This window comes from Ovis aries, chromosome 23 (genome assembly GCF_016772045.2).
Source record: "Ovis aries strain OAR_USU_Benz2616 breed Rambouillet chromosome 23, ARS-UI_Ramb_v3.0, whole genome shotgun sequence".
NCBI lineage: Eukaryota > Metazoa > Chordata > Mammalia > Artiodactyla > Bovidae > Ovis > Ovis aries.
The window spans coordinates 54,991,245-55,005,462 of record NC_056076.1 but is presented as its reverse complement, the minus strand read 5'-3'; the positions used below and the strand labels follow the sequence as shown (position 1 = coordinate 55,005,462).

General features: G+C 41.2%; 1 protein-coding gene across 50 annotated transcripts in view; it reads left to right on the top strand.

Annotated features, from left to right (window-relative positions):
- The window catches only part of TCF4 (transcription factor 4), a 384,383-nt gene that overhangs the window by 322,370 nt on the left and 47,795 nt on the right, over positions 1-14,218 (top strand). For all 50 annotated transcript variants that reach the window (XM_060405546.1, XM_042239272.1, XM_015103772.4 and 47 more), the window contains 2 exons: positions 2,141-2,274; positions 12,126-12,258. In XM_060405546.1, the coding sequence (XP_060261529.1) occupies positions 2,141-2,274; positions 12,126-12,258 (267 nt within the window). The remainder of the gene's footprint in view (positions 1-2,140; positions 2,275-12,125; positions 12,259-14,218) is intronic.

Below are 14,218 nucleotides of genomic sequence, written 5' to 3'. Positions count from 1 at the left end.
GGGGTCTCATAGAGTTGGACACGACTGAGCAACTTTCACATTCACGTTGGGCATTAACACCTCTCTTTTATGACCAGAGAAACTATGTTACCATTACTTGTGCTTATAGAGATTGTCAACTCAAGGACTCGTCACCCAAAGCCAAATTTCATTGAGAAATATTGACACAAGGATAGGTTTTGTCCATCTGCCTTTAGGAAGGTCACTTGGTTAAACCATGCACACTGTAAGGAGAGATCAGGTAGATTAAAACAACAGGCTCTTCTCCATGTCAGACCATGCAAAATAGGGCAAACAAATTTGCTTTTCTGTATATGAACACTCAAAATGCAAAAAAATAAAAAAATTTTTTTGAGTTGACATTTATGATGAGCACAATTAATTCACACACATCTAATTCTATTCTTTCAAAACACATTATGCCAAGATCATGGGATGTGATAAATATTAATTTACTGTGAAAAGCATAATTTATGTAAAATGTGTATTTTTGTAAGTCTGCATTGAGTAAAGTGTCTGTGTTAACAAATCCTAAATGTATTTCCATATAGTGCATCCTGTCAAAATGTTTCAGGAGACTCTTGTTCAATGATAGATATTCTCAATTTATTTGCCATGCATGTCATCTCTCTGCAATGTTCGGTTTTTTAGACTTCATGTTTGAATTTAAGATGACATCTACACTTCCACAATCTCCGAGCTAAATCTGAAGTCCATGAATAGTTACTTTTTAAAAGTCGTATGTTTTTACATGATGATCACGGAAACAGTACGTTGTAGTCCCATTTCACATGGCTGCCTTCAGTGAGAGTCTCCGATACCCTGAGAATTCAGGTCTCGAAGAAAATGTAGTTTAGATGAAAGCGATTCAGAGACTGTCAGTAGCAAAGGCTTCCCAGGTGTCTCAGTGGAAAGTAATCTGCCTACCAAAACAGGAGACGTAGGAGACGTGGCTTTGATTCTTGCCTGGAAAATCCCATGGATGAAGGAACTTGCCTGGCTGTCGTCCGTGGGGTTGCAGAGTCAGTCATGACTGAGCAGGCACACATGTCAGTAGCATGTTTTAAATTCACTGCTGTGTGACCTCTTATTTTTAACTTCAGCCTCCATCTTTTAGTTAAAACTCTTATGTTGTATACATCTTGCATACATCTGGCATTTAATAATTTTTGTTAAACTATTGAAGGGAAAAAAACTGAATTGAGCAGTAACATAGATCCTCTGCCCCCTTAATTTAAGAGACCCAGACCAAACAAAACAAACTTAACAGTGCCTTTGAGGCCTCTGGGCCCGGAGAGTGAAAAAAGATCTGTAGGAATATTTTTAATGTGGTGTTAATAGAAAATTAGCTTGATATTAAAATGTATTTCATATAATTTTCATATCATTTTAAACTTCTTTTTTACTCATAGTTTTATAAAAATCCAGAGGCTCTGAAAATTGTCTGTAATGTAGATACCATCTTATGATATGTGTGTACCCTTTCGATTGCTGCTGAAGACTTAAGTTAGCTATATAACTGTATATCAAAATATAAACATTCAGAAAGGAGACAAACACTCAGAGCTATATACTTGAGACTGTTCTTCCTTAATTATTACGTACCATAATGTAATTCCAACTTTAATTCCATCTACTCTGTATGTCACGAAAATGAAACCCAATCTCTGAAGTCAGAGATATTCTTTCTCATTATTACTTATTTCTTTATATGCTCTCAAAACTTGTAAACTGGCCATCTGTGTATTATCTCAAGGGTGTTATTTTCACCCCAAAATTCAGGAACAGTTAAATTTTTTCAGTGATTTTCATAGGAAGAAAAATGTCAGGAGACATCTGAGAAATGTTTTCTTTAGCATTAGCTACCTTGCTGTCTTGACATAATTCTATGGAGAAATATGTTCTGTTCTTTTATAGTTGAATTTTTACTAGGAACCCTTTAACTGTGTTAAGTATTTATATTTGTTTGGCAATATAGAGCCACTTGGGAAAGTGTAATGAGGTGGTCTTCTGTAATCAGCTTACCAACACAAAGATGAGTGTACAACAGGCAGTTGTTTACGGGGATATGGAAAAGCCCTAGACTATAAGACAAGGCTGAGTGCCTCGGAAAAGTCACGGTTTTCTTTGTCCTTTACAGATGGCCATCACAGCAGTGACCCTTGGAGCTCCTCCAGTGGGATGAATCAGCCTGGCTACGGAGGGATGTTGGGCAATTCTTCTCATATTCCACAGTCTAGCAGCTACTGCAGCCTGCATCCACACGAACGTTTGGTAAGGCAGACGCACGTGGTAAGGGCGATGGTACAGCTAGTTTATTAAATCTCCTCCTGTCTTCTCGTGCATGTACATGCGGACTCTGTCAACGGACATACAAATGGCACACACCCTTCTGACAGTCTCGTTTCTGGGATCAAAGACATACTCAGATCGCCTTTGTAAGCCCAGCAGACTCTCTGCATTGTGCACTGTTGTGGATTGAATTTTGTTCTGTGCTTGCTTTATCATGATGTCAGTTTCCTTCAGTACATAAAGACATAGTGTATTTGAGTTGTAGCATTTTTGCTGTGGTGGTTCCTTGCTTTTTGTTGTTGTTTTGTAGTTTTTTTTGTGTGTGTGTATGTTTGTTTTTGAGGCAGGGGTTGCTGTCTGTAGTTTTGAAGGGTATGCTTCGGGGGCATAGCGACAGTCAGTAGACTTTGAATTAAGTAATGTACATCTCCCAAGGGCCTTTCCATCTCACCTTGACCAGCTTTTGTAGCCGATGACAGCTTTGAACTATTGTACACACCTAAAGGAGACTCTTCATGTTTCCTGTACACTTCTATCAGTTACAGCAAGCAGACGGTTTGTATTTGGATCAGATTCCCAATTTTCAGTCTTTTATTTTTACTTCCACACCCTCCAGCATCTCCTTGGTACTCTTACTTTCACCCCTGTTGAAAACTGCTGGGCTAAAGAGAATGGTCTCTCTTTTATTACTAAAGTTGCCATTCTGCCTATCATCCTACACTCAACCATGCTAGTGTGTCTCTTTATTCTGGAGGAAACAGAGCATCAGATGTTTTTCTAGTCTCAAAATTTACCACATCCCAGAATCTACTGAAGAACTTAAGCCTGTCACTAAGTGGAGGAGAAACGACTTCTAGGTCACGCCTTAGGTTTCAGTTCAGTTCAGTCACTCAGTCGTGTCGACTCTTTGTGACCCCATGGAGTACAGCATGCCAGGCCTCCCTGTCCATCACCAACTCTCGGAGTTTACCCAATCTCGTGTCCATTGAGTTGGTGATGCCATCCAACCATCTCATCCTCTGTCGTCCTCTTCTCCTTCCGCTTTCAATCTTTCCCAGCATCACAGTCTTTTCCGATGAGTCAGTTCTTTGCATCAGGTGGCCAAAGTATTGGAGTTTCAGCTTCAGTATTAGTCCTTCCAGTGAATATTCAGGACTGATTTCCTTTATGATGGACTGGTTTGATCTCCTTGCTGTCCTAGGGACTCTCAAGAGTCTTTTCCAACACCACAGTTCAAAAGCATCAATTCTTCAGTGCTCAGCTTGCTTTGTAGTCCAACTCTCACATCCATACTTGACTACTGGAAAAACCATAGCTTTGATTAGTCAGACCTTTGTTGGCAAAGTAATGTCTCTGCTTTTAATATGTTGTCTAGGTTGGTCATAACTTCTCTTCCAAAGAGCAAGCATCTTTTAATTTCATAGCTACAGTCACCATCTGAAGTGATTTTGGAGCCCAAAAAAATAAAGTCAGCCACTGTTTCCCCATCTATTTGCCATAAAGTGATGGGACTGGATGCCGTGATCTTAGTTTTCTGAATGTTGAGTTTTAAGTTAACGTTTTCACTCTCCTCTTTCACTTTCATCAGGAGGCTCTTTAGTTCTTCTTTGCTTTCTGCCGTAAGGGTGGTGTCATCTGCATAGCTGAGGTTACTGATATTTCTCCTGGCAGTCTTGATTCCAGCTTGTGCTTCTTCCAGCCCAGCGTTTCTCATGATGTACTCTGCATAGAACTTAAATAAGCAGGGTGACAATATACAGCCTTGATGTACTCCTTTTCCTATTTGGAACCAGTCTGTTGTTCCATGTCCAGTTCTAACTGTTGCTTCCTGACCTGCATACAGGTTTCTCAAGAGGCAGGTCAGGTGGTCTGGTATTCCCATCTCTTGAAGAATTTTCCACAGTTTATTGTGGTTCACATAGTCAACGGCTTTGGGATAGTCAGTAAAACAGAAATAGATGATTTTCTGGAACTCTCTTGTGTTTTTGATGGTCCAGCAGATGTTGGCAATTTGATCTCTAGTTCCTTTGCCTTTTCTAAATCCAGCTTCAACATCTGGAAGGTACTGGTTCACGTACTGTTGAAGACTGGCTTGGAGAATTTTGAGCATTACTTTATTAGCATGTGAGATGAGTGCAATTGTGCGGTAGTTTGAGCATTCTTTTCCATTGCCTTTCTTTGGAATTGGAATGAAAACTGACCTTTTCCAGTCCTGTGGTCACTGCTGAGTTTTCCAAATTTGCTGGCATATTGAGTGCAGCACTTGCATAGCATCATCTTCCAGGATTTGAAACAGCTCAACTGGAATTCCATCACCTCCACTAGTTTTGTTACTAGTGATGCTTCCTAAGGCCCCACTTGACTTCACATTCCAGGATGTCTAGCTCTAGGTGAGTGATCACACCATCATAATTACCTGGGTCGTCAAGATCTTTTTTGTACAGTTCTTCTGTGTATTCTTGCCACCTCTTCTTAATATCTTCTGCTTCCGTTAGGTCCATACCATTTCTGTCCTTTATTGTGCTCATCTTTGCTTGAAATGTTCCCTTGGTATCACTTAATTTTCTTGAAGAGATCGCTAGTCTTTCCCATTCTGTTCTTTTCCTCTATTTCTTTGCAGTGATCATTTTGAGGAAGACTTTATTATCTCTCCTTGCTATTCTTTGGAACTCTGCATTCAGATGGGTATATCTTTCCTTTTCCCCTTTGCCTTTTGTGTCTCTTCTCTTCACAGCTATTTGTAAGCCTCCTCAGACAATCATTTTGCCATTTTGCATTTCTTTTTCTTGAGGATGGTCTTGATTCCTGCCTCCTGTACAATGTCACAAACCTCCATCCATTAGGATTGGGAGGCAGACAATATGGGACCAAGTCTCTTGTGCAGTAAAATAGATTTGAAAATGTATGAACCTCTAATCCTCCAAATGGGAGAGACTGTAGCAAATCCACTGATTCTTAGTCGTACTTATATTGTTGTTGTTCAGTCGCTCGGTCGTGTCCGACTCTTTGCAACCCCATGAACCACAGCACGCCAGGCCTCCCTGTCCATCACCGACTCCCGGAGTCTACCCAAACTCATGTCCCTTGAGTTAATGATGCCATCCAACCATCTCATCCTCTGTCGCCCCTTCTCCTCCTGTCCTCAATCTTTCCCAGCATCAGGGTCTTTTCCAATGAGTCAGTTCTTCACATCAGGTAGCCAGAGGATTGAAGCTTCAGGTCCAGCATCAGTCCTTTCAGTGAATATTCAGAATTGATTTCCTCGGGATTGAAGACCCTAAAGAGTCTTCTCCAACACCGCAGTTGGAGAGCATTAGTTTCTCATTGCTCAACTTCTTTATCATCCAACTCTCACATCCGTACATGCTGCTGTTGCTGCTGCTAAGTCACTTCAGTCATGTCCGACTCTGTGCGACCCCAAGACGGCAGCCCACCAGGCTCCCCTGTCCCTGGGATTCTCCAGGCAAGAACACTGGAGTGGGTTGCCATTTCCTTCTCCAGTGCATGAAAGTGAAAAGTGAAAGTGAAGTCGCTCAGTCATGTCCAACTCATCGCAACCCCATGGACTGCAGCCCAGCAGGCTCCTCCATCCATGGGATTTTCCAGGCAAGAGTACTGGAGTGGGGTGCCATTGCCTTCTCTGCATCCATGCATGACTTCTGGACAAACCATAGCTTTGCCAATATAGACCTTTGTCAGCAAAGTGATGTCTCTGCTTTTTAATACGCCGTCTAGGTTTGTCATAGCTTTCTTCCAAGGAGCAAACATCTTTTAATGCCTGCAGTCACCATTTGTAGTGATATTGAAGCCCAAGAAAATAGTCTATCACTGTTACCATTTTTCTCCGTCTGTTTACCACAAAGTGATGGGACTGGATGCTGTGATCTTAGTTTTTTGAATGTTGAGTTTTAAACCAGCATTTTACTCTTCTCTTTCACTGTCATTAAGAGGCTCTTTAGTTCCTCTTCACTCTCTGCCTTTAGGGTGGTGTCATCTGTGTGTACTTACATTACTACTCTTCGTCTGTGATGTGCCCTTTTTTCCTTTTCTAATACCCAGATTTATGCTTCTTTCTCTGTACTTATATAGGAATAGTACTTTCTTGATTTCTGTGGTCTTTGTTCTGTTTTGCTCAGTTGCCAGAGATATAGAAAAGATGACTTATATGCTATTCTGATGATGGAAAACATTCCAGAAGAGTTCAGATACCCTTGAAAAATCTATATATTAATGGTTAGTCCTGGTGACAGAGACAAGGTGAGATCAGTGAACTTATCGTTGAATGACAGATAGAAGACGAAGGTGGAATTGTCCCTTTTTCTATCATCTCCCAACTTTGAATGTGGAAATCACAAGCTGGCTCAAATTTCAGCGCATTTTCAATAAATAGCAGATGATTTTCTTTCAAATTTCTTCTTCTTCCACCTCTTCCTTATTAGTGTGAAATCTCAAACAAATAGCACTTATTGTTATACTAGAATTTCTTCTTGGTTTATACTTTAATTTCACCATCTTCATTTTGCACTTCTCTGAAGAACTCGTGATCAAAACTATATGTGTCTTGCAAGCAAGGAAAGTTTTGATTTACAAGTAAAAGATTTTGGCATTGTACTAATATGTTGGAATTTCCATTAGGCATTTATTTTTCTTCACTCCTGTATTTCTTTCTTTCCCTATCATGCTCTAGAACTTTGACTTAAGTGGTTTGATTTTTATCCCAGTCAAGTTCACTGCATGGGGGAAGCATGTTGAAAATGTGCTCAAAAGCACAGAAAATGTGGTTTTTAAAATGCAAACTAATTATACCCTTTTAGAAAAAATTTACTGAACCAAAACAATGTTATCAGCCAGGAGGAAAGATCATTTGGAAGGAGTAACCTGATAGATTGTATCAGGTTCTGTGTGTATAATGTCATTTGTCCATTGCAAAACAGTTTTCATTCTTAACACCATCAATTAGGCTATCTTGGAGATGAGGGGGTTTATTTTTCAAAAGGACAAACAAATTCGGTCTCCAGTAATATGTCCTGATGAATTTTCTCACTGATAGGGAAACTATTAGATATCTAGTGATCATTGTGATTTCAGTGTTTATTAGAATTTATTAGAAAACCTCTTGCTGAAGTGACTTAAAAATCTGATACTGATTGAGAATCATTGAGTGTACTGTGGGCGGTTAGTTTCCTTTCACGTGAAAGTAATGGTGGTTCCTTAAATTTTTCATCTGTAGCTTTTACCCAGTTTCATACTGAACAAAGGAATAGTTTGAGAAAAAAGAGGAAAGCTTTCCTTGGATTATTTTGGGTATAATTTGGCCAAATTAGTATGTCTTGCTGAAGGTAAACATTTTAGAAACATGATTGCCTTTATCACTTTATAGTATGTTATAATAGAATGTGTAATTACAAAGCTTAAAATCCAAATACAACAGTAGCAACTGGCAAGTCACTGGTGTTGATTCTTTAAATCCCCTTTACAGTTTCAACCTTGACAACAATCCCGCAGCTAATCACTACTATGTCACAGATACACGTACAAAATCACTTAGAAGAATGTAGTTTGTGGTTAAGCTTTGGAAGGGGTTGTTGTAGAAGATTTAGGTTTGGAATGACTTGGCAGAATTCTTTTTAAAAATAGGATAGAGTCCCTGCAGTCTGGCATGGGTTAGGAATGGTCTCTGTACCACAGAGTGAAATAGTCCCAGGAGTCTGGAATTTTACTATGAAGGAAGTTCTGTTGTCTTTTATTGTTTGTAACCTAAACCCTTACTCTAGTGATTCTCACCAGGGGGTGATTTTGCCCCACAGGAAACATTTGGTAATGTCTGGAGATATTTTGGGTTGTTAGAACCCGGGGGGCAGGGGGTTCCTATAGGTGGTACTGGAATAATCCAGTGTATAGAGGCCAGGGATTCAGGAAACATACTACAATTCATAAGAAAAGCACCCCCCACACACACCAATCCCTGCCAGGCAACGAATGCTCTGGCAGGAAAGACCAACAGTGCCAAGACTGTGAAATGCTACCCTAGCACAAAATTTGACTTTATTCTTAGTATGTGCTAACAGTGATCATATTTTCTAATCTTTGAACGATCAACTCATCATTTAATAAAAAACATTACTCACGGAAATATTTTCAACACTTAACTCTGTCAGTAGACTCCACATACACTATAATTGGGTATCAAGTAAAAAATAAATAAATAGTGGACATGTAAAGCCTTAACGCTAAGAGTCGGACACGACTTAGCAACTTCACTTTGACTTTTCATTTTCATGCACTGGAGAAGGAAATGGCAACCCACTCCAGTGTTCTTGCCTGGAGAATCCCAGGGACAGGGGAGCCTGGTGGGCTGCTGTCTATGGAGTCGCACAGAATCGGATACGACTGAAGCAACTTAGCAGCAGCAGCAGCAAAGCCTTTAACACCTGGGGCTTCCCAGATGGCGCTGGTGGTAAAGAATCTGCCTGCCAGTGCAGGAGATGCGAGAGACGTGGGTTCGATCCCTGTGTTGGGAAGATTCCCTGGAGGAGGAAATGTTACCCCGCTCCAGTATTCTTGCCTGGGAAGTCCCATGGACAGAGGTGCCTGGCGGCATGGGGTCACAAAAGAGTCAGACACGACCAAGCACACGCAGACCGTAGCACCCTGTCTTACTTCCCTTGTCCTTTGCCTTCGTGGTGGGCAGGGCAGACATTGTTAATAGCTGGAGTAAGAAAGACTAATGGGACCTCTTATAGCTGATCCCTAAATACTCTAAAAGAGACAGTATTCACATATCACTCATAATCTCTGTGGTGTATTTATTATGTCTTTGAGAGACAGTAGTTGTCAAGATCCTTTGCCTTGTAAAATAATCTAGTTATAAATCTCATTAACTTATTTCAGCATCTAATTTTCTGTGAGTCTCTAAAAATAACTAATTTACATGAATTGCATTGGTTTCCCCATTAATGTCTATGGGGAAGAACGTTCCTTTTTAGTCTCTGAATTTAGGAGTAACCCTTTGTCAAATCCTGACATCTGACAAAGGGTTATTCCATTTTATACCAAGTTAAAAGGGTCTAAAAATTCTTACTGATATGATAATCTTTTTCCTGTCTCATCCTCCCATTATTATAGTTATTTAAATATTTTCCAAAATTCTTTTCCTCTGTTTTGGTTTTTGAAAACTTGGGGCTGATTTATCCAGTTTGTCTATTCTTCAAAAATTCAGCATGGTCTAGGACTGGGTAAAAATGAAATCAAACAATCTTTTTTCCTTTTATTTCTCTTTTTCCATAGTTTGTTTCTTTTTTCCACATTATTATATTCTTTAGTTCTTGAGCAAAAATAGCTCTTTAAGTTTGGTCTTCCATGGCTTATCCAGCTTTTTAGGTCAGTTGTACTGTGTAATGGGCTCACTCTATTATCCTTTGGAGAAAATTTCATGGACTAGTTGAGGTTTTCTGGAAGTGCCAAGTAGAAATGAGTTTAACAGGTGGCCTAAGGAATTTTTGGTCAAGCAAAGAGGTCCAAGAAATTTAAAAGTTTGAAAAGCATTCTTGGGAACTTGGACATGTTTAAAGGCATCATCCCAACTATCTCACTGAAGCTGACCTTTTTGTTGGACTGTTTGGGGTGTGTAGAGGTAATATTTTCAAAGGCATCTGCCATGTCACTGGCAGACCTGACTCCAAAATACAGATTTATTTTCTGGACTCTTTACTTGTCTCTCAAATAAGTAGTATTTCAATCCACTGTTTATGAAACACGAGCTGCTCTCTGGTGGTTCAGTTGGTAAAGAGTTCGCCTGCAATGCAGGAGACCCAGGTTTGATCCCCGAATCAGGAAAACCTCCTGAAGAAGGAACTGGCAACCCACTCCAGTATGCTTGCCTGGGAAATCCCATGGACAGGGAAGCCTGTTGGGCTACAGTCCATGGGGTCGCAAAATTCAGACAGGACTTAGTGACTAAACCACCACCACCAACTGGTAACCAGTTGTTCTTTGAGCTGCTCATAGGATGAGTATGTTCAGCACTCAGCCACAGGTTGTGAGAGGCAGAACTGTGAACTCTGTTCTCTTATCTTGAAGCGTTTCCGTTTAGGTGGAAACGCTCTTGAAAGAGAAAGCCTGGAAAAGCAGCATTTCAGGGAAGATCCCCTGGAGGAAGGAATGGCCACCCACTCCAGTATTCTTGCATGGGAAATCCCAGAGGAGCCTGGTGAGCTATGAGTCCATGGGGTTGCAAAAGAGTCCCCACGTGACTGAGCAGATAAACAGCTCTAGCAGCAGCAATGGAGTGTTGAATGGCACAGCGCAGAATGGAAATCAGGGAGAAGAGACTGTGAAGAGGCTGGAAGTGGGAAGGGATCCTCAGGGGAGAGGCTGAACCGAAGATGGGCCTCACCAAATAAATAAGGGATCCTGTGATACAGGGGGTCGACGTCTCGTGACTAGATGTCTGGGCTTTAAGTTCCTCTGACTTTGGGCATCGTATCCAAACTCTGATTTCAACAGAATCTCCTGTAGTGACATAATAAAGGCGCATAGCAAGGAAAAAGTATATTTCAACTTAAATATTTTTCCTTTACATGTCTGTCATATAGTCAAATACCTGTGAGCTTTACTTTCTAACTACTGTAGCCTGAAAAAGAAAATAGCTCCATTTTGTGAATAACTATGTTTTTTGTAAATAACCATGTTCCTCTTACTGATCTGCTCAATGGACAACAAGCAGGTGTTTGGGGAGCAACTAATTTGTCACCTTACAGGCACTTGTGATGGAGAAGGCAATGGCATCCCACTCCAGTACTCTCGCCTGGAAAATCCCATGGATGGAGGAGCCTGGTGGGCTGCAGTCCATGGGGTCGCTAAGAGTCGGACAGGACTGAGCGACTTCACTTTCACTTTTCACTTTCATGCATTGGAGAAGGAAATGGCAACCCACTCCAGTGTTCTTGCCTGGAGAATCCCAGGGATGGGGGGAGCCTGGTGAGCTGCCATCTATGGGGTCGCACAGAGTCGGACACGACTGAAGCGACTTAGCAGCAGTAGCAGGCACTTGTGAGATACCAGATAATAGCTAGTATGAGAGTCATACCGAGAGCTAAGCCTGAACGCATTCTGTGAAAGATAATCTTTTTCATGGTCAACTCTACGGTGAATTGCTAAGGGCGAGAACCTATAAGGAATGATATGAAATAAGTTCTTCTCATTTCATTTGTTCCAGGGTAATTCAACATAGTCATTGACATAAGACTTTATACATGTTGATACTTTAGAGATATATTCAATCATTAACTGCTCTTCAAGTTTTTCATTTACCATTTTGTTGTTGCTGGAGTTCAGGAGGAGGACCAGTTTGTCAGGAAGATTTGAGACTGGTTATTCTTGGCCAGTTAGTTTTCAGAAGGTCAGGGTAGGGTGTGATGTGAACCCTGAGGGTCATGCTGGAGTTTTATTCATTACATTATGGGCTCTTTCTTACCTGATCAATAGGCTGTACAGAAGAATAACAGTAGTGATGGTCTTTTATTGTTGCCAAAGTCCCAGACCTGCTTTTAAGAATAATTTTCGTATTTAGAGATGGTGACCATTTCTCAAGGCTTAGCATTGCCATTATATTCCTCTAGCTTTGATGCAAACCCAAACCAACTACGTCTTTGTATTTTATTACTTGAAAAATGAAAGCTGTCAGATCTAAGCAAGATGTATTCTTGGATATTTTGAAATTCCAAGGGCTGTCTCCATTGTAAAATGAAGAGTTCTGAAAGAAGTATTGGAAAACTGAGCCACTAAATATTTTGTGATTGAATATGGCCTCCTTTCTCTGCTTCTTGCCACAGGGCTATCCATCACACTCCTCAGCAGACATCAATTCTAGTCTTCCTCCGATGTCCACTTTCCACCGTAGTGGTACCAACCATTACAGCACCTCATCGTGTACGCCTCCTGCCAACGGGACAGACAGCATAATGGGTGAGTCGTGGAAACGCCGATCCTGCTGCTGACAACCAGTGTCAGGGTTTAATCATCAAGGAATTCTTTTTCTGCCCCCAATCCCATCACTGAACAGTAATCGAGCCATGAGTGTTTATCACATGAACAAATGAGCCAAATAGAAATCGTCATTATCTTGACTGTAATCTCTTTTTGTTCCAAGAAACTGCTATTTGGCTGACTGTCTCCACCACGAGTGATTAGATTGAACTAAGTTTGAATAGATCAACGCATGCTTCTCACACTCTGAAATAGCTAATAAAGCGAACTTTTCTTAGAGGAGCCATTGAAAATTAGTAAGATAGAAGGCTTAATAGCTCTTACTAGGAGTTACTAGCCATTCTCAAATTCCAGTCACCATGCTAAGCTTTTCACTGTCACACACCACTGTCTTCTGGAAACTAGTTCATGTGATGTTCAGACATACCTATTAAGAACTAGATAGTTTTACCTTCTGGAGGATGTGGCATTGTGGAATCCTCCAGATGGGAAGAAGTGTTTGCAGGCTTACTGGAGAGGAGATGGCTAGGCATCAGTGAGCCAGAATTTACTTGCTGCTTTTTCTCAGCAAAGTTACTCATGAGTCAAGACCCAAGCAGAGTGTCCTGTCAAATAAACGAAGCCATCATCTCTAAGTTTTTGTGATGTTCATTGTGGTCCTTTCCCCAGGATGGATGGTTACCCCAGCAACACTCTTCTCTTGAGGGAAGAGCTAGGTAGGCTGCCCCTGTGGGAAGGCAACCACCACCTTCTGATTCTGCCTTCAGCAACCTTGTCATTCAGATGAGAGGCGCAGTCTGACACTGCAGGGTCTTCTTAAAACCTCAGACTTCCTCTGCTCACCACCTACTCTGGTTCCAGCTCAAACCCACAACTAACTCGGCCTTGTGATCCCTTCCCGTGGGTCCAGTCAGTGATGAGGACACTAACTGTACATTTATTTTTTATTTGAGGGGGCTCCCAAGTGGCTCATGATAAAGAATCCGCCTGCCAATGCAAGAGACACAGGAGACACAGTTTTGATCCCTGGGTCAGGAAGATCCCCTGGAGCAGGAAATGGCAACCCACTCCAGTATTCTTGCCTAGAAAATTCCATGGACAAAGAAGCCTGGTGGGCTACAGTCCATGGGGTCGCAAAGAATCAGACACGACTGAGCACGCACTGAGACTGGAATGTGTATTTATTTATTTATTTTGGCTAAGCCACACAGCATGTGGGATCTTAGTTCCCCGATCAGAGATTGATCCTGGCCCCCTGCATTGGAAGCGGAGTCTTAACCACAGGACTGCCGGGGAAGTCCCTAACTGTACATTTTAAAGATAAGAATGTGTGACGGAGGAGTAGTTCCTTTAGCTCTTTGCAGTTGTTTAAAAAATTTTCTTTGGATAGTCTCTGGAACTTGGGGAAGTGGTATGAATCACTTATGAGGGGGAGCGTTTTTGATGAAAAAGAAGAGATGTGTTTTGAAATGTTGCAAATGTAATTCTGCCTAAAGAATACAGTCCCTGCTTACTCAGTAATATACTTCACACTTGAGATGAGCCATCTAGCAGCCCTTCCTTTCACTGCCCTGTCTCACTGAGAGGTGAATTTAGGAAATAGTTTCCATTTTTGTGACTTTTCATAATGAAGCCTCTACCGATGCGTTGTGTCGGTTTGACCTTGGAGAGCTATGGACAGAGGTCATGTGGGGAAGTTTTGCCAACTCTCAGTGCAGTTTTGGCAGATCCGAAAAACAAGAAGAAAGAAAGAAGTGCAGAACTGAAAGAGTGAGAAAAGCGTATTTCACTTCAGTGTGGTTTGACAAATGGAAAGCCCCTTTCTACAGTCATGAGGTCTTAGTTATAAAGAAGGATGACCGGTCATTCATCCTTTTACAAGGCAGATTTCCTGTCTATTTGTGGTTTGAGTAATTTTCTTTTTTTAGGAAGGTAGAAA